We start from the raw sequence: 20,736 nt of genomic DNA on the forward strand, positions 1-20,736 counted from the left end.
ACTGGATGGACGGACATTCTTCCATCCTTTCCGTGTGTGACTCTTTCTGTGATGACAGTGCTGGTTTTTAACCCCGTCTGATGATGGAGTTGGGGTGGCCTGGGATGCTCTGCTGCACAGGAGACCAAACACCCCAGGCTCACTCTGCAGCGTCTCTCAGATTGTCTCTTCCTGGGCTGGCAGGACCTACACTTGCCAAGTTCTCCCACACTTCCCTAGCCAAACATCAGGAACCGAGCAGAGCCCCAAGATGGATATATATCCCCGACAGGAACCAAGCTTCCTCATTCCCAAGCCAAGAGGTCCTCAAATCAGCATCCTTTGGGCACAAATAGTGCCCAAAGTGTATGTGAATCTGTTTGGGCTGAGTAAAACACTGCCTGTAGTTCATCACATCAGTGCTGCCCAGAGACTAATGACATTTCAGGTAGTGCTGGCAGCTTGCAATGATGTGAACCACTGTGTTAACAAACCAACTCCTGCCCTGCCATGGGCTGCAGCAGCTCAGATCACACAGCTCAAGGTGTTCCCTTTTCCTTCCTCAAGTAGCATCAGAGAACTGTCACCATGGTGGCAGGATCTGCCAGCCCCTGGACGTGATGCTCAGGCACCACTCCATGCAGAATTCCACACCCGAGCACTGTGGCCGTCCTGGCTGCAGGGGCAAAGTGCTGCTCTGTTGTTTGCCCTGAGTTTCCCCCCCAGGTGCATGACTTACATGCAATCTGCAGTTTCAATGACCAGTCATTAGCTATTAAAATGCTTTTGCACTCTCTGAGCTTCCCCGACTGACACAGTGAGAATGGTCATCACGCCGCTGTTAACCCACTTTCCCAGTTACTGGAATGCTGAGTATCAGTCTCATGGAGCCCAACCTCACAGCTGTGCTACTACGCTGTGGTGAGCCATAAGCATCTCTTCAAATACACATTCTTAGAGAACACTGACTAAATCGGTTTCTGAATTTGCATCAGCACTTTAAAACGTCTAAGCATTATGACCCCAAAACCTCAATTATCTCCATGCTCTGATGGAAAAGTCAGCGATGGAGGGATGGGCATTATGACTGTTCTGTCCACAGGAACAGAACAATGGTTCTTAGGTGAGTTATTTCCCACCAGGCTCATTTCCTGTGATGTCAGTCCACTTCATACCTTCAGCTAAAAATGGTCTTTTGAAAAATCTCCTGGGCAGTAACAGAAATGAGTGTGGATCCAGGGATTGCCACAAAGAGCTAACAATTTCTTCTCTCATTTGAAAGCTAACCCTCTCAAATGCTCCTGAACTCATCCTGAATCCAGAGATGTACGAAGAAACTGTCACCAGGCTGTAGCCTTAACTAGGCAGCAGTAAAGATGTATAATATAGGAAGGTTTAGCTGCTCAAAACTGCCCTTTGAAAATTTAATGATCTAATCCAGGGTTCTTCAATAATTGCCCAATTCCCATCAGAACAAGTGAGCAAGCACCTTCCCAAAGCTGAGCTCCACAGACACATGTAAATCACATAACTGAGAATATGGCTGGTTTCCTACAGGAAAAACGCAAGACCAGATATATTTCACACAGTGTTATTCACACATTTTCATTTTGATTTTTACAGTATATACACGTGAACATTACATTATTCAATACGAGCCACCTGGAGTCAAACCTAATCAAACTGGTCCATAAACAATCTATATCAAAAAGCAATACTTGAGCAAAAAGTCTAGTGGTTCTACCCAAACCCTAAAATAGCTGAAAGGAAATCCAGTGATTTTCATGTTCCTGGATAAAACTTGTGCACAAATGATCTCAGGAGAGCAAGTGGAAGATTATACTAAAGATATTGAAAGCACCAAGGATGACAGTTACAGGACTGTTTAAATTCAACCATGGCATGAGTGCTGCAGGAACAAAGTACAGGGACATTATCAGTTTCTGTCTGGACATCCCCAAAAGCCTGACATACTGTCTTGTGTTGAAGGAATGCTGGCTCTGTGGATTGCAACACACGGCACAGGTACACAGGGCAAAGATAGTCACTGAGAATTGATGTGTCCAAGGAAGTGGCTCAGAAGTCATCCTGGGTGACTACAGGAAAGCTCTGGCTCCAATGACTGGGCTGGTACCTCTGGGTAGGAATTTTGTGAACTGCCATACAAAACCTACTTGGCAATTAGAATTGTGCTTACTCAAAATAACAAGGCCTACTACTTCACTTTGTGCAGGCACTGGAAGTAGACCAGAAGAAACTTTGCCATTTGCCTATTAAGGAGTTATCACTACCATTAGAAACGCAGCGCCTCAGATGTCTGCTATAGTAACAGTTAGGTAACCCTGGTATCAACAGTAACATGACAGAATTCCTCATACAAGTTTATACCACTACTATTTTCTTTCTCATGATCACACCCCTACCACAACAGCCTTTTATTTGATCAATGCTCAAGATGTTGTTTCCAAACTACCAAGTTAATGAAAACTTTAGGTTAAGCCATCCAAATGAACATTTTACACAAAATACTTACTTCAACAACATACAAAGCACTTTCTTTATCTTTCAGAAACTGAATATACAAAGTAAGCTTTTTCCAAAATATTTCCATAGGCAAAGAATTAAAAAGGATTTTAATTATACACATATGGTCACAATTCTGCCTTAAAAAGATCATTGGGAAATGTACATAAGGCCGCTTGTATATGTACATCATCTTTATGTTACTGTTACAATGTCTTATGTCCAGAGGAAAAAAAATCGACAGTATCATACATATTTGCTTTACGCTGCGAGAAGGCTATTCAAAAATACAGTACTCTTCTGTACAAAAAATTCATGCCACATTTATTAAGATGGAAGAAGCATTGGTTTCTGTAATAACCAAGTATTTCAGTCCACTTCTTACTATGCTTATTTATCCTGATTTAAAATTTGAACAGATTGATTTCCCAAAGTGTCCATATGAACAGATTCAACAGCTATGTTATAAACAAAACATAATGTTTCTCACAATAGATAAAAAGAAAGCCGGTTCATATTTTTGAAACCATATAAAGATAGAATTTTAAAAAAATCACTCTTGATTTGCTGAAATAAATTTACATTATACAACACTATATGCCAGGGGGAAAGAAGGGAATGAGGATATGAATATACACTAAAATGCAAATTTTTGTCCCAAAAAGGAGTAAAACAAATTACATTTACAGCATGAAGGTTTACAAATGTACATCTGTACAACCAAGGTAAGCATCACTACTAAATTAGCAAGGCTTTGTAATAAACATCGAAACAAGAGATTTGTTTTCAAACTGTAAACTTACACCTATTAACTACACGTATACAATGCATATATTTATAGGAAGCAAAAAGCTATCTGAATATTTAATCAATCATGCTTAAGTGTTGAGCTATCAAGTTTACTTTTCAGTGGCCCCTTCTCTTTATCATTACCTATTTTTTGCATCTACAGTGAGAAAGCAAAATAAATGCTCAACACTTTCAAATCCTTACAATTCTATATGCAAAATAAAAAAATACATATCTCTACTCTTCCTGCATTGTAAAACTGACTGTAAAGTTAATACAGGGTTCACTCCTTTTCCAACAGAGTACTTTGCTGAATGCAAGTACCACCATCATTTTAATCCCTCTACCTTGTACAACAATTAAATATATAAGTATATACAGCACTTTATTTTTAATACATTGCTAGAGAAAACCTTAGGGCATGATTTAAAAAAAACTGTATCCACAGCAAGTGCCAAAACCTACTCTCAAAGTTTCCATAGTTTTGTCCTTCCCTACTTTAATTTGCTGTGCCCTGTTTGTTATTTGGATAGGATGTTGTGAACCACCAAAACACAACTTAACTTTTCAACATGTTAAATAATGTTTATGAAGCTGATCAATTTTAATCTGGTATAAAAGACTTCACATAAAAGGGAAAAATAAGGGTTAATTCTATATACAACTCTATAAACCTGTTGTGCTATGATGCTGGGTAGACCTACCAGATTGCAAGCCAGTGTATTAAAAGAATACTGTACTTTTTCCCTTTAAAAACTATTTCAGTGACTTTACAAGGTAAAAATTTACAAAATATGTGACAGCTATTTTGATACAATTACATCATATACAGGCATTCTGTGCTTTGCCAGCCATCCAATCTGATAGGTCTCCGGATCAGGGCTGGAGATATTTTTTTTTAACAATTCACTCCCCAAAAATATACACAAGAATAAAAATTTTACAAATGGATGAACAAAGTCAATAAATAGATTTAAAAAAATCAGAACATTTAGAGTTAAGTTGTAGGTTTTGATAATTCACAATTTAATTTTTCTTCCGTTTCTCCTTGTCTTTTAGAGCATGCCATTTGGTGGTCCACCAATTGGCCCCAAATCAGCACTGTTCTTCAGGTAATACTTTTCCAGCTTGGCCAGAATGTGTTTGCCATAGGTGTATTTACGCAGAGTCGTGATGTGGGGTCGAATCTGTAATAAGAAACATGTTTGGCTTTTTTTAACATCCACACTTTCAAGCAGAGGTAACAACACTTAGAAAAAATTATGCAAAAAGATGCCAGAAGCCTGTACTTCAAAGCACTGGAAGTTTCTGGAAAGATGTAAAACTGATGATTTTGACTCATCAAATAACTGATGTTTCTCTTGCAGGAAAAGGGAGGCAGGACTTTGTGGGAGAGCCCTGTTGGTGACCAGGGAAAGCAGAGCTCCTGCAGGAATATCCTAGGCCCTGTGTTAAAACAGCTTTCAGCTATTATGGCAACAGCACACTTCTCCCTGTCTGGATATTCTTAACTAGAAATGTGCCTGTATGCTAGGAAGTGCGGAAATCTCTTCTGGGGGAACTGCAGAGTGGATTCATACCCACAACCAGGAAATAAAAAGAGAAACCAGTATTTCTCCTGTTATATTAATAGTGACAAGAGATACTACACTTTCCTGCTAGAAGTATATTCACACAAAAGTTGGCACAAAGACAGGAGATAAAATCCAACTTTCCTTTGTTTCCAAGTATCAACAATGAAATTTTCCTTTTTTATCTCAGTGCTGAGAGACCTGTTTTCTGCTTTACCAAGCTCCACCGAATGTCATGGTTATACATCAAATTCTAGATTACAGAAGCGTTGAGTTTTGCATCTGCAGGGAAAGGCGCTCTGGCAGAAAAACTCACAGAGGTATTTCTGAATCACCACATGGCTGCACACACGTACCTTGTGCATTATGATCTTCCTCTGGGCAGGCTCGGCCATGTCGATCATCTTCTGCACGACGTAGTTGGCGTACTGGTCCTTCATCATGGTGTATAAGGCACTGTGAGGGCCGTCGTTCTGGCAGCACACCTCGTCGATCAGCAGGGCTCGCTCCGCACGCGACGCGTGGGTCACGCACTTTTCTACCACGTTGCTGAAAAATAAGGCAAGTCCATGATGGGACTGGAGGTGTAACATTCTTTCAGGTAACTATTATCAATTTCTCTGGAAGTTTATCAGTTCTTCAGGGCTCTTAATGCCAGTAAAAAGCGTATCGCAAACGCATCAATTCCTCATTTCCAGATTTCCAGTCTAATGACTGAGAAGTTAGTCACCACATCACTATTACTTCACCCATGTGACAGGGTTATTTTCTGATTATTTAGTAGGAGAGACTTTTCCACTGAACCTACATAGGTGTACTGGACTTCAGGCTGCAGATGTGTCCTAGCATATCTATCCTGGTTGTGGGCCCTTTGAACACAACAGAGAAAGCTAGGTATGAAGATTCTTGCTTTTTGAATAAATGCACTTTCTAAGAGCATGCCTACATCAGTGATTCCATCAAATATTCTTTTGTAGAGCAAGTCTCTGACCTTCCAGTTTATTTCATAAGCTGGAAAGGCCATCAAAGCTTGTAATGTAGCAAAATGATCCTGGTCCTAAATTTGCGCTTTAGAAATCAAGCAAGTTTGAGGGCTATGAAGAGTTCTATTCAGGCCAAAGAAAAATAAAATCCAAATAAACTAGTTTGCAAGCAATTTTTAAAACAAATGCTCCCATAAAGTCACAGTGCATTTCTACGTCATTTTGATGACAAGGTTAGTCTCACTAAATCACCTAGAATGAATTCTGAGGTGTATTTTTCCTTCACAAAAGGCACATAATCCATACTTCAGCAAAAAGCATGAAAGTAGGAGTTTTAGGTTCCAAAGTCAGAATAGTTCAGGCCTCCTACAGCAGTCTTCCAGACTTTCTAAGGCAGAAAATCCTTGTCAGACTGAACTACCACTTTTTAAAGGCAGCCTTGTTATACTTGCAGATTGGTGGATGGATTGAGAGTCAGCAAGTCCCAGTTTATCATCATCAGCACATCACTCAAGTTCCAGCACAGCTTTTCACCTGTCTCTGGGCATCCTTACATGAAAACTTGGAACTTGCTCCCTGCACTTGCACAAAGTGAACAAAAGCCATCCCATAAACCCACAGAACCTCTTGTTTTGCTACAGAACATTTGCCTCTTCCCTCCCCCAAACCTAGTATAAAAGTATCACTACCATTCATCTCTACAAAAATATGAAATTTCAGGATGTACAATAGAAAAAAAAAAAATGTATCCCTTTTGTAACACAAAAAATAAATCCAGTGTTACAACTTCACAAGGTTAATGAATCTTTAATATATGAAAGTTGTGCAATACCTGGCAAATTTGTGCTGACTCAGAGCTAGAACCTTTCCTCTTATTTCTGAAACTATTTTGCTTTTGTCTTCAGGACGACCATGCTCCAGGACATGTTGAATAACGTAATTTCCATATTGATCCTGAAAATAAGATTACTTGAATTTTCTTTTGTGTTCATACCAAGTAAATAATACTGACAGCTTTTGTACACGAGCATAAAGTATGAAAGTACTATTTGCATGGCTATAAGGAAAATACAATAAGTATGTCAACATTACAGAAGCAAAGTGATGCAAGAAATATTTAATCAAAAATTACTTAACGGACCATAAATTTTACATGAAAAACATAAATAATCCGTAAAACCATTGTTTTGCTAGAGTATTTTTTATCTTCCTAAAGAAAGAAGTTCTCAAATTTAAGATCATACTTTTTAGAAGCTGTAATATTCCCCTGAACACCAAGCTACAGTCAAAAGTGTAAGAAAAATGCTTTTTATATCTTCTTTGCCTCCCAACTTCCAAAGTCATATTCATTAAAACTATGGAAGGAAAGAAAAACAAAAAATCAATGTTGACAAAACTAAAAAGAAGCAAATGCATTTTAACTAGGATACAGGAGTAAATTATGGTAACAAAGAACTCTGAAGTGCATTAAAAATGAGTCTACATGCACTGACCTGCACTAGCTGCTCTGTGTGCTGATGCAGTTCTTCTAAGATTGGCAAAGTCTGCTCAGCAGTGCAGTGCTCCAGAATACGCTGAATTACTCTACAACCATATGGATGAGTTGAAAGTACAAATACCTTGAAAATAGGATTGCAAACTGAAGTTAAACCGACCGAAGCGCACATCTATTGCAATATTGCTGCATTCAAAATGGAACTGAAGATAACTACTATTAAAAAAAGTTTTGACTGCCAAGACCAGAATTCTATTTCCAGGAAAAGTCAGGAAAAGATGGAAAAGTAGGTTTTTGTGTGTCAAGGACTCCAGAAAACATACAGCTAAGAACCCAAGTGTTCATTACAATGTTTCTAGCCTACATGGCTGCAAAGGAGAGCCTGGAAGTATGACCCTTAGGTAATTGCTGTTCAACTTTCAAGCTTTCCTTTTTACTTTCTTTTCAAATTTTAAGACTTTAACACTTATAAAAAGGAATTTAATAATGGTGGCTGATTTTCACCAATTTCATATTCCAGTATACATAATAAGTTCCCAGTTAGAGATATAAAGTTTGTAAGTAACTACTGAAAACATACGGCCAAATCTTGCTCATTCCTTCTGCTTGCTTCTCTGAAAGCTACATTTATGGTTTGAGGATTAATGCCAAAAATGTCAGTGTTGGTCAGGACTGAATATAGAATGATAAGGCATCAACTGAGATGATGCAGGCAGAAGAAAATGATAAGTAGTATCACTTAAGTGTGCCATATTCGATATATAATTACTTGGTGCTTAGGATGTATGTTCAGTACATAAACTCACACTTTAGTCAAGCGGCTGTATTTACAGTTTAAAAAATGCATCTCATGGACCTCATACTCACTTTTTGGTGTAAAAAGACCGAACCCTAGAAACCTTGGTATGCAATTTAGTACTATGTACAACAGTAATTCAGGTATTGCTGTTGTGTAAAATGAGAAAGATATTGTAGATTTTATTAGGAAATATATTTGGCCATCCATTAAAGTAAAGTTTAGTTATATAGCCAAGTTAGTAAGATTTTTACAATTCTTCTCAAGGCTTGTCTCAGAGGATTAAAATGTTATTTAGCTGCAGCACATTCACTAGCCTGCAGCATAACATCAATCTTACAGCAATAATGGTTTTTTGGAAACAAAACAAAAACCCCAATCTGAAGTAAACAAATACTACACCCCCTTCACACTAGTCCATATGAAGGGAACAGATTAGTAAATTTCATCACTGCAGTTCCTTAAGGACTGACATTCATTGGGAAACACTGAAAGACATACGTGCAACACAAGCAACAGGAGAGGAAAATGTAATTTTTAATGGAAAACGTATACTTGAGAGCACGTATATTATTATTATATGAAAAATGGCCCTGCCAAGGGTTGTGAAGGAAATGTGAAATGGTGTTATCACAAAACACAAACACAAAGCCTGGGCATGCAAAGTCCCTTGTATGTATTTAGATTACATAAATATTTATTATTATTTATAATTCATAGAAACATTGCTTTCTAGAGCCTTCTCTCCAACAAATTCATCTTTTTACAGCATATTATGTGTCTCTCCAACAGCTTTCCAATGCCATCATTCCCTTTTTCATTCTACTTAAAATAAGCTGAGTGCAAAGTGGCAAATGCTACCTTGTACGTGCAAATGATGGACAAAGACCTGCAGACCTTTTCCTGTGAAATCTAAGCAACCTGCAAAGAGGAAATGAACCACTGACACTACCTGTCCTTTGAATGCATCAATGATGAACTGCAGCGACTGGGGCTGAACACACTCAATGCATTTTTGTACAACGTGGTTTCCATTTTGATCCTTCACACATTTCAGAACATGGCCATCCAGCTCTTTCACCATTTCATTCTGGAAAAACAAAGATTATCCTTGTCTTTATGATGGTATTTCCCCCGCCCTCCTTAAATGGGGAAAGATTTAATTTCATCCTGACTCCAACCTTCACATTCACTGGTGTTAACTGTGTACCTCAGTACTTTCATTTAAACAATTATTTTAGCCCCCAGGATATTTCATAATGAAGGGAATAATCATCAATTTAATCAAGTAAAAAGAGGGATACATTAAAAATAAATAAAATTAAAAAAGCATTGCTCTAACTTACAATTACCTGCTGGTCAGGTGAGATTGACTCAAGTGCCTTCTGGATAACACGACAGCCATACATCTGGAGGGCCAATGGCAGAACATGACCACGGATGCGTGTTGCTAGGGCTAACTTTTGATCCAGGCTTCCAAACTAAAAGAAAATAAATATGCTGTTAACAAATGAAGACATTGCAGCATGCTGGAATTTACATGTCAGAGTATGTATGGTCAAGATGTACATGACTGTAATATTTGAATAATTTTTCACTTTGTATTTTGGTAGGGATATTTACCAGAAGCTTTTCTTTTCTAAATGCAACATTTTTTAATATTCCACATCCAGTTCACATACTGCTATCAAATGCATGACCTTGAACGACAACAGAAGAAACGATATAGTTTATGTTTGCCTGTCTGTAGGAATATTTAAGTGCAATAAACCACTTTTTCAAATAAGTTATACTGGCAAATTGATCACAGGTCACTATTCTGTATGAATCCAAATCAGATTTTTCATCTTGTACAGCATATCTTACATCTTGTAAGAGAGGTCACAGAAGTGACCAGCTGGACAACCAGCTGGTGGCACAGCAATGTTCCTGCAGCATTGCTGAGAATTGTCAACCTCTACACCTGTAATCAGCTCTGAAGAAAGCCTGACCAGGAACTTCACCTGCCTACCTATACTGTAAACTGAGGTCCCCTATTACATGTAAGGGCACATGTACTTTTTTTCTTGAGAAGTGGTCTGCAGAATTAAGATGAAAACACTCAGCTAACCATTATTAACTGTGTATTCATCCAACTTAACATTATGGAAAAAAATAGCAAATGATGACCCTTAAGCAAAATCAAGATCTTTTTTATCATATGTCAGTGACAGTTTAAAGATATTTTGATTGGTTATTAAAAAAGAAGTAAAAAAAGTGTGCACATTATTCTTATGGTAGATTATTAGCAACTTCATTCTTGTTTATAGCAAGTACCTTATTTCTTACTGGGAATTTTCCAGCATCACCTTCCTTCCACCACTCTTTGATATGGCCCTTGATTTAAACTACACTATACTAGATACCTTTCCTACACATAACTTTTCCCAGGACACATTTATTACTTTCTTCTCTCTGCAAGCCAAATCTTGTAATTCTTTGATAAAGCCTTTTTTTACCACATAGTTTTTAAGAGAAGACAAATCTGTTTTAAATTCTCGTTGTAGCAATACTGGATGTATCTTATGGTGGATACCCCTTACTCAAAACTCTTCTGCCTCTACATTTTATGGGAATTTCCTCATACACAGCACCCGATGAAGTTTACACAGCTGTTTGAACACAAGTGCATTTTCCAGACCCATTCTGTACGACGATGCAGTAACCAATAAAAACCATTTTTCAAATATTTATGTTCCCTTTCATCTGATGAAAGTCTCTCCAAGTTCTGCTCAGAGGTTGGTGAAGCCTCAATGCCTGTGCATTCACTAGTGCTCACCAACACATGCACCACCAGTGTAAGGAGAAACCATGTCCATTATGGCAAAAAACACTGAATACAGAACAGAAAACACCCATGCAGAGTTGGGTCTACATGATTGTGGAAGTCATGTAGAATTCTGCTATGGTGTTAAGAAAAGACCAGTTAAATTCAACCAGATTTACAGCACTTCATTTGCATGCCCATCCATACACTCAGGGTTATGCTTACCTCAAAGAACTTCTGTATTACATAGTTTCCAAATACATCAGTCATCAATTGATAGGCTGCTTGCAAGATCTCATTAAATACCATCTGGCGCTCAGCTGGAGTAGCTCGCTCCAGTTTTTGCTGTATAAATCTAAGTGCAAAAAAAAGGTACATTATGCTTTGCATCAACAACAGGAAAACTTCTCAAACACCGTTTCAATGAGACACCTCAACACTCTAAAGAAAGCAGTCAACATTTATAAAATTTATTAAAATGAAAGTAGTGCCTCTGCATATAAAAAGATACATTTTAGTAAAATTAAGACTTGAAAACTTTCATTTGAAAAGCATCAAAGATGAAAAGTAACTAACTACCTGGTGATGTACTGACAAAAAGTAGTTTTACATTCCAGATGCCACATATTCTGTTTTCTTCATCAATGCCTTTTTCATTCCTTAATATTAAGGGTTTACAAGTCTAGTTATGAGGCTTTTTTTACACTGAGAACTTCTACAGGCACCTAAATTAATACTACTTTTACAATTAAATTTCTTAGAGAAGGTCAACTTAAGAGTGTGCTCCAAATTAAGATGCTTTGAATTAAGATGACAAGCACCTCATTCAAAAGTTCTGTATTAATAAAACAATATCAAAGCGGTAAAATATTATTAACTATTCCTGCAATAATTACCTAGAACCATGCTGGTCTTGGGAAAATTCAACAATATGTCCAACAAGGTCCCTTAGCTGAAGATTAGGGAAACGATTGTTTCTGAAATCTTCCAGCAACCGGCTGCGTCCAGAGGGCATAATGTCAGACCTGCTGTAGCGGAGGCGCGAAGGAGGGAAGAGCTGGCTGGTGGAGCTAAAGAGACTGGAGGTGCTCGCCGCACTGCGATACTTGGCTTCGGCCCCGGGGGCTGCAGAAATATAGCGACCACTACCATTTGTCAGTCCTCCTACAAGGAAGCAGCTCTGTCAGTAACAGCCGTGAGGAAAATAAGCAACAGCAAAACAGCAAGTGAACTAAAACTACAGATACACCCTGGAGCCAAAGAAAACAACAGTGTTGTCTTGTTTATATTTACCTCATTATGGTTGGAGGAGTTAGATAGCTTTATCTTGCAATAAATAAAACCGTTCTCCTCCTCATTTTTATGTGAAGGGCACCAGGAAAAGAAATGTCATTAGAAGAATATATCAAGGTAGGTAAAGTGAGCACCCACTCAGCCTTACAGAAACCTTAGAACTGGGTGGGCCTTAAGCTTAGTGGGCAGATTTCCACTTCACGAGTCATACTGGCTTATACCCTTGTTAGTAGTCTTGATGTTAGCCAATTGTGTCAAAATAGACCATGAAATCTGAACTACCCTTCAGTCCCTACTGAGATACCTTTCCAGCTTACAGCGTGTTAAGGGCATTTTTGGGGAGGTACATGTGGTGCCTCTTGCCAAGCTGTACCTGTCCTGCAGGTTATTTGATGACTTCAGCATCCCAAGCTTTCAATCTGGTACCTCTTCTCAGCACTAAATATGTCAAATTTCAAACCAGGTAACTAAGAATGTTCTACTTAATCATCAAACAACCACAGATTCATCAAATTGAAGCTCATTTTAGAAACTCGAAGTCCTTTCCTCACTGCACAAACACCACTCTCACTTCATCCTTCCTTACTTTCCAAGAACTGAATTACCTCCCTGTGTCTGGGTCCTACTCCTGTTTGCTAGTGATTCTACCTAGAGCTCTTTTCACTCTACAGTCCTGTGCATTTCTCCTCACACCCTGCTCTCTGATCAGTGTGTGTCACTCTGAACTCCTCCAGCATGCCTCTTCCATCCACTTTACAACAGGCAGCAATTATCATAAAAAGCATCCAAAGCATTTTTCCCAACTGCTGTATGATTTTTCAGAGGGATACTCTTACTATACTACAAGCAGAAATACTCAAAAACAATTCCAACATAGGAACCTCAATTCTACTACTAAAACCAAACTAAGGAAAGAAAAAAACAAACCCTCCCTAAAAGTATTGACTATGAATTGGGAAAGGAAACAATTTGGCTCCCTGTCTAGGAAATGAAATTGCAATTAAAGCCCTTTCAAAGTCAATAGATTAAGTATTTACATTTGAATTTAAAATAAATTGCAGTATGTGCTGTTTGAATGGTGCTCTATCACAAACTTAATTTTTAAACAAGGTAAAAAAAAAAAAAAAAACCAGAAAAAAACTACCCCAAAAAAACTCATAAAACAATGAAAAAAACCCCAACTAACTGAGCCCTAGCCAATCCTTGTTTTCCTTTGGTTCCAAATATTTATAAGGCCAGGCAACAAGAGTGTTACAGTGGACTGGCAATGTATTAATGGTAAAGTTATCTTTCTCAAAAGGTCAAATTGTAGTACCAGATTCTGAGATGTTAGTGCTCTGAAAGACACATAAAACATCACATTTATTGCACTGTATAGGATTATGCCCTAAAATAGAAATAATTAGTACTTATTTTATAATTAGTCTTCAAAATTCTGTGATAAACACCAACAAATACTTTATGCGCCACAACATCTTTTAAAAACCAGGTTTTCTCTTAATTTAAAGTGTCTTAATTCTCTACAGTCAGAAAAATCAAATTTTTGTAACTATCATTTTTAGTTTCCATTGGTAAACATTGTGGTACTATGGTACTAACAAACAAAAGAAAAGGAAACCCCAACATTCTGCAGGTGAAGCAGTATGCAGAGTGATGCTCTGCCATAGGTTCTCATCTAGGAACAGACTTCTAAAGAACAAAAAAGTTATGCAGCTGAAATGATGTTATTTCTCATCTGGACTATGTAAACATTGCACACCACTGCAATCCTGGCTTCCCTGTATGTGCTGTGCAGTAACACTATTTAATATCACGAGAGGGCACCAGAGCCCATCTGAAAGGAAATTATAGGCTACTTTCCTGTTGCAAGATCACTATTACTCCTCTGATCACATGCTCAATTCTGTGCCAGAAACTAAGTTTTGATCATATGCTCAGTCAACATACAGAGTCATAGAATTGAACATGTGAATCAGGAATTGTTTCAGCTTGGGTTTTTTTTAACTGAACCTTCATCTCTATAAATTAAATGTGACAATTTATCCAGCAACTAAAACAGAAATTAAGAAATTTGGTAGCTTTTAACAAATATGCTATATATGTGTAATATACATTTCCTGCTGAGAATTATAAAGCCTTTTTTCAGTGTAATTTGGGAACCATCACTTTTTAAGACTTGTAAGACAGCTACGCTGCAACTGGGAGGCTCCTGTCTACCCTCTGAGGCTATTTCAGACAATCACATTAGGCAGAACAATAATACAGGAAGGCTGTATTAACAAAGCACATCCATTGTGCCCAGAAGAACCTGTGGTACTCAGAAAGCAGAACCTTGTAAAACACTGGATACTATTATAAAAAAGAGTAATTTAATTAGTAATTAGCTTTTATTTGCACATAACCTTTAATTACAGTAATGTTATGGCTCACTGGCAACTCTGCAGATTTGAAAGACAGTAAACTCACAAAAAATAAAGGCATATTGTCTTAGGTACTTATTACATGCAGACATAATTGTGAGTACAATGGCCTATTTTCTTCACCAAACTAGGAAAGTAACAGCCTAGATCTTGTAAGTTATTTGGGGAACATACCCTACTGAATAAATTAAAATACATATTAAACATGAGTATAGCCACACAATTCCAAACTCTTGGGGAAAGAAGTGTGCAGTTCATTCTTCAGATAATCATCAGCTATCACTTCTGATCTCATAAAACAAAGATCTCCAAAGCACTGGGTAATACCAAGTTGTTTAACAGTTTAGTTGAACCTAAAGCCCCATGGCTAATCCATAGGGAGGAAAAGGCAGAGAGATATAAAGGGGATATAGATAATCTAAATCAGAGCCTAAGGTTCAAGGACATAAAGCATGTTAAATAATTGACTCCTTAACATATTTAGTGTTAAGGAGAACATGAAAAAAACATTAAAAACGAGATCAAGGCACATTAATTTTGACAGCATTAGTCTGTTAGTATTTATTATTTTTTCAATTATTTCTAATAAAGATAGAAAAAACGTCTACTGCACAGTAACTTATTTACATGTGTCAGCAGTATTTTCTAGTAACACACATACATGCATATAAATGCTTTAAACCTAATTTTACTAAGTATTTATTTATCTGTAAAAAAGTAGCTTAATCTCATCCTAAGCTTAAAAAGTTTCATCTTCATATGGAAAATAGAATTACACCTATCTATGTATATTTTAGGAATCAATGCACGTGTTTGTAATGTCTGGTTTACTGCAGCCCTACAGAGGAGGGACACAGCTGAGGCAATGCAAAGCTCCCCACACTGCCTTGCCAAGGGGCCTTTACTCTTACCCAGAATGACCATCTCTGAAGATGAAACATCAATCCCAACTGCTAACAAACCTGGCTTGCAACACACAGGAAATAATTACCTCCAAAAGTTGAGATTTTAGAAACCCTACTCTACACCAAAACTCTACTCTTAAAATGCTGCAAGTACCATCAAACAGGGTAATAAGGATTACCAATCTAAAAGGATTTTTTATGACAGTGGAAAACTACTTCCTCTTGCAGCTCCTTGTACTTGGGAGTGAAAGGGTAGTTCAAATTCATGACCTTACTGCTCCAGCTGATTACAGTAAAGCAGCAGTTACAGACAACTGACAAATCTCTTCAAATACAGGAAAACTGACACTAGCACAAAGTCATTAGCACATTCCTATTTTAGGATGTTGGATAAAAGTTGGTGAGATAAAAGCAGTAAAATATCACAAATTTCTTGTAAAAGGGAAATTGTTCTTTTAAGCTACAAATTGCAGCAGTGTCTGACAAAGGGGTTATAAAACCATGCACCCTTTCCCAAGATTCTGGTGGCTGAAACAGGAGCAACCGAGTTTGATGCCCATTTTAAAACAAAGGTTAAACTTAGCTGAACCTGTTGATACAAGCAGGCAGGACAAGTTTGGAAGGTGGAGGGAGAGCTGCATTTGACAGGCATTATCAGAATACCAATGGAAACTGCATGCAGACATGAACTTAAAAATGTTGTTCTACTCTGAAAAGTGACTACATGCTAACCATACTTTTCTTATAATACACTCCCTGTTTGATTTCAGATGGAACTTCTCATTTTGGTGAGAAACCTTTGATTTTTATTTTTTTGTATGTGAGAACAAAACATGCTTCCAAGAGTGGCTGATGAACACACTGAAATAAATATAACAAGACAGACAATTAACTGCAGAAATAGTCTTAAACTCTTAGATGGTGCACTTTGAATGCAACTGTGCAAAAATATGGCACAGGGCAGAAAGGCAAAAAAAAAAAAATTGCATTTTTCTGCATTTTTGTGAAAGCAAGTATCCAAAAGTCCTCCATTTCCAAATTTCAGGCTGATTTTGTAATATAGCAAAAAGTTTATCAGTAATCATGGTCCACTTCACATGGAGGATGAAGAGAACACATGGAAGCCAATAAGGTTGTGTCAATTTTCAGAGTACAACTGTATATTCTGGCAGTTACGCAGTGATCTAGTACATGATTTTAACAAGCTATTAGGCTTAGTTGACACTGCCAAACAGTTCAAAATGGGTCAAAGTCAGTATTTAACAATTTCTGCTGATAGAGGCAATACTCTATATTGATCACAGCCTATTTTCTCAGAACTGGAAAAAAATCTTTTAACATTTATCAAGTATCAAATGAACAAAACTTTGAATGTTTTAAAGTTTAGATAATGCCTTCCAAAATTTGGTTTAAGTATAGTTTTCAGCAATATGAAAACTATGGTGAGAGTACTTTGAAAAGAAAGAAAGAAAAAGATTTCCATGATAACCCCATTGTCAGATGGTCAGAACTTTCTCAAAAGCCTCCATTTGGGCTGAAACTTTCCATGCTTGGTCTCAGCCCAAAGGTGCACTTTGTAGACCTGAAAAAGGAAAAAAGGTAAGTAAAAAAAAATAAAACGTGCTGAAACATCCCCTTGCCCAGTTTTATTTTGGGTATTCAGCACTTAACCTTGAAGGGGATACTGTACTGCAAATGTAATTTATTTTAATTATTTAACCTTGTTACACAAATCACTCACACATTTCTCACTTTAGGTGTATTCTGGTAGGCATTTAAATTTTTTTTTCCTCTTTTATTTGCACTAAGAAGTATAGGGGATTATGCTGCCTATTGCAAGCATGGAACTGTGCACTGAACAGTTACTGGAGCAACTGGCAACTCAATCTTGAATTACATCCAGTTTCACTGTATGATTTTAGCATCCAAATTAAATGACTGCAAATATTTGCAGCGGAAAAGAAAAACTGTACTAGGTAACCTCAGGTTAGAGGCATTATCTTCTAAATATACTGTATACTGTGGTGTGGTTTCTTTTGCTCTTTTATTTTTAATTTTTTTTTTAAAAGAAAGGTTGAGCTCCCGTGTCATCTCACTAGCCAAAAAAAATTGAGACATTATTTTCAGCATTCCTTAAAAAATGCATAACAGAGAGCCACCACTAACAAGATCTTTGCTGCTTCTTTGACAAATGCTTTTTTTGGTCTCCTTCCATCAGTCTGGTGATAAACTACTGTCATCCTGGCAAAGTAACTGGGCCATGAGGTTGACTGATTCAAAAATCATCTTTCAATACATTTTACATTGAGAGAGAGCACTGCTCACTTTTCTACTTTATCATGGCAAGGGGCGTTAATGAAAGTCACTTCACTGTTAAGCACACAATCTAAAATGTCCTTAAAGTGGCAACACAGTAGAGGAGAAACAAAAATAATGCACCTTTGGCTTGTCATAGTGTGGAAACATAATAGAAAAAGGACCAATAACTCTTACTGGGCTTCTGCAAGGGAAGAAAAATCAGTTGTTGGCCTGATACTACCAAAAGCTGAGTGCCCTCCACTGTCATATCAATGAGCATCTGAACATGCTCTTCACCTTTCAGGAATGGCCCCTCTTCATTACAAAACTGTTTAACAGCAAAGGTAATGTGACATCTCTTATGCAACATATATTTTACACATAGAAATACATACACACATACAAACAAAAAGTGTTTTTTGGTTTTTTGTTTTTGTTTTTTTTACCTAAATGCAAACTGGATGAGGATCCATGTGATGAAAGTGATGGCGGTGGCGTAAGTGAATGTCCTGGCGTTTGGCTTGGCAGAGGCATGCCTATTGGACTTGGAGAGGAGGAAAATCCCAGACTATTGTAAAATGGCTGCCCTATGGGTGCTAGGCTGCTACTAGATCTTTTGTACAAGTCAGAGCTAGTAGATAGAGAATCTCTCCTTGTGGCACTACTACTTGCAGAACTGCCAACTGAAGAAGAAATAAAAAGACCCTAATTACACAGTGTCAACTGAATAAAACCTATCCCCAACTACAGCTGGGCAACAACAGAAGCGATCACAATAATTACAGCAATCGTTATGACAAAGACAATTACTGTGATAACCACACATGCTTTTAAGTAAATCTAAGTGGGTATAAACATACCACTGGCAAATAATTTCACCAACTTCCATGTCTTTCAACATTTCACACTAGACTTCTCATAGTAATATTACAGTAGTCTGTTTTAAATGCCTGAGTTCAGGCTTTGGGACAAATATTGAATGTTTAAGATTAGATTACAATGTCACTTTATAGGATAAATGATTCTAAAAATATTGCCACTAAATTATTTGAGCATTTTTTTTCCACCATAAATTATCAGTCAGACAGTGACATCTTTTCAGGAAAAAGTCTAGAGGAAATTATTTGTTGTTTAAGGGTTCACAAAATAAGTTATACTGCTGTTCAGCTATTTTTGAACTTCCTTGTTTGTGAACCCCTCACCTGTAGGAAAAAAATGACTACTTTAAATTCCCTATCAGAATTATGGCTCTCAATGAAGTGTTTTGAAAAGGTATTATAAAAAGGGAGTAAGCCAAGAAAGAAGATGAGAAGCACAGCAGAGATAGGAAAATTAAGTGAGAAACTAAAAACATGATTTTTACGACTATCAGTGTTTCTGAAAGTCAAATTAGACTAGAGGCTTTGGATAACAGTGTATTAGTGAAGGACTGGTTATCCTGCACAGCAGCATTCAGCAGGGCGATGAGCAGTCTAGGACAAATTAGAACAATAAAAAGTTTTTAGAAATGTTAAATTCTAGCATCCGCTGCATACTAGTGAAGTATTAAATTAAGAGTGCCTGTTTTAAACACTGAACTTTATTATAATTATTATTATAATCATGAACCAAACCAAGATTATGGATTTTAATAACAAATATCTTTCTTAAGCTGAATTTGGAAAATTGATTACTACTATTGACTACTTCAACTTAAAAAGGAAAGGTCAGAATTTTTACTTCTATGACCTTTATCCTTTTCAAGTACCTTCCTACTAAAGCTGGCAGCATGGAACAACATAAAGGTCGCCTGAAACTTCCCATTTTTAAGACACTAATTTGTTTTCTCATAGCATTAACAACTTGGCTAATATTTTTCATGGCAGGAACTTTCTTGGACAAAATTTTTAATAGAACTTTTGTCTTAATACTGCCATTTCAGAAATACAGGCAAAGAAAGGCGCTTTATCCTTACCAAAATAATCTAGCTCCCTCTTTGAGTAGTTGATACTTTCATACACTCAGACCAAATATGCCAGCAACAGGAGACCTTTATTTTCTCACTCTTAGACTGGACTAAAAATCTTTGCAAAATCACAGTTCATCCAAGTTCAGCACAGATCTGCTACAGACTCATAGCTGAAAACTCAAACTCCTGACCATACACAGCATGTCTAAGATGTTTGATTAAGGTTGTGCCTGCAATTGAATTTCAATGTGCCATGTCAAAAACAGACTTTGAAACTGCTGTCCAAGATTCCACCCTGTGTTGGAAAGGCCCATGAGGCAATGAGGAAAGGAAGTTTTCCATTTCAAGTGCCAGGGAGACAAAAGCCAAACACAAGAAATAGACTAGGGAGAGGGGAAAGAGAAAAAAGGAAACCAGAAGGAGGAAGAGAGAAAGGTAAGACAAAGGAGCGAACAAAGAGACTGCAAGAAAAACTGGCAAGCACTTTCAGTGGGACTGAGGATGAGAAGAAAGCAGATCTGAAGAAAAGTTAGGCTGTAGAAGGTATATGTGATTGTGGGGCAAAAAGACTGGAATAGTAAGCTGACGATGGGAACATCACACAGTACAAGTAGAAACAGAAACATACTTAGGAGGAAAGCAGGAGATAAATGTTGCCTGGAAACTGGGAAGGAAGACATACTAGAGGAGAAACCAGAAGGAAAAGATACTGGACTAACTAGGCAAGGAGATTGAGAATAAGAAACCAGAAGAGCAAATTAAGGCAACAGTTGAAAGAAATCTCAAGCTTTGAGCCCAGCTCTACAGGCTCCAGCTCAGTGAACCATATAAATGTTAATACAATGCTACATCATGGACTGCTATTTTTCCATCTTTCAGCATTTCTTACTCGGCTACATTACTGCAGCTTAACAAGTTACCACAAAGCAG

The 20,736-nt window shown here is 37.4% G+C and overlaps 1 protein-coding gene across 8 annotated transcripts in view; it reads right to left on the bottom strand.

Annotated features, from left to right (window-relative positions):
• Positions 1-1,554: 1,554 nt before the first annotated feature.
• The window catches only part of PUM2 (pumilio RNA binding family member 2), a 67,614-nt gene continuing 48,432 nt past the window's right edge, over positions 1,555-20,736 (bottom strand). For 4 of the 8 annotated variants that reach the window (XM_021525344.2, XM_021525340.3, XM_021525338.3 and 1 more), the window contains exons 13-21: positions 18,305-18,541; positions 11,839-12,106; positions 11,168-11,297; positions 9,483-9,617; positions 9,089-9,226; positions 7,339-7,464; positions 6,678-6,799; positions 5,219-5,411; positions 1,555-4,478 (exon numbers count right to left, since the gene is read on the bottom strand). In XM_021525344.2, the coding sequence (XP_021381019.1) occupies positions 4,347-4,478; positions 5,219-5,411; positions 6,678-6,799; positions 7,339-7,464; positions 9,089-9,226; positions 9,483-9,617; positions 11,168-11,297; positions 11,839-12,106; positions 18,305-18,541 (1,481 nt within the window). In that variant the 3' untranslated portion in view covers positions 1,555-4,346. The remainder of the gene's footprint in view (positions 4,479-5,218; positions 5,412-6,677; positions 6,800-7,338; positions 7,465-9,088; positions 9,227-9,482; positions 9,618-11,167; positions 11,298-11,838; positions 12,107-18,304; positions 18,542-20,736) is intronic. The other 4 variants (XM_021525342.3, XM_021525341.3, XM_021525346.3 and 1 more) reach the window with 3 other exon arrangements.

The sequence above is a fragment of the Lonchura striata genome, chromosome 3 (genome assembly GCF_046129695.1).
Source record: "Lonchura striata isolate bLonStr1 chromosome 3, bLonStr1.mat, whole genome shotgun sequence".
Classification (NCBI taxonomy): Eukaryota; Metazoa; Chordata; class Aves; order Passeriformes; family Estrildidae; genus Lonchura; species Lonchura striata.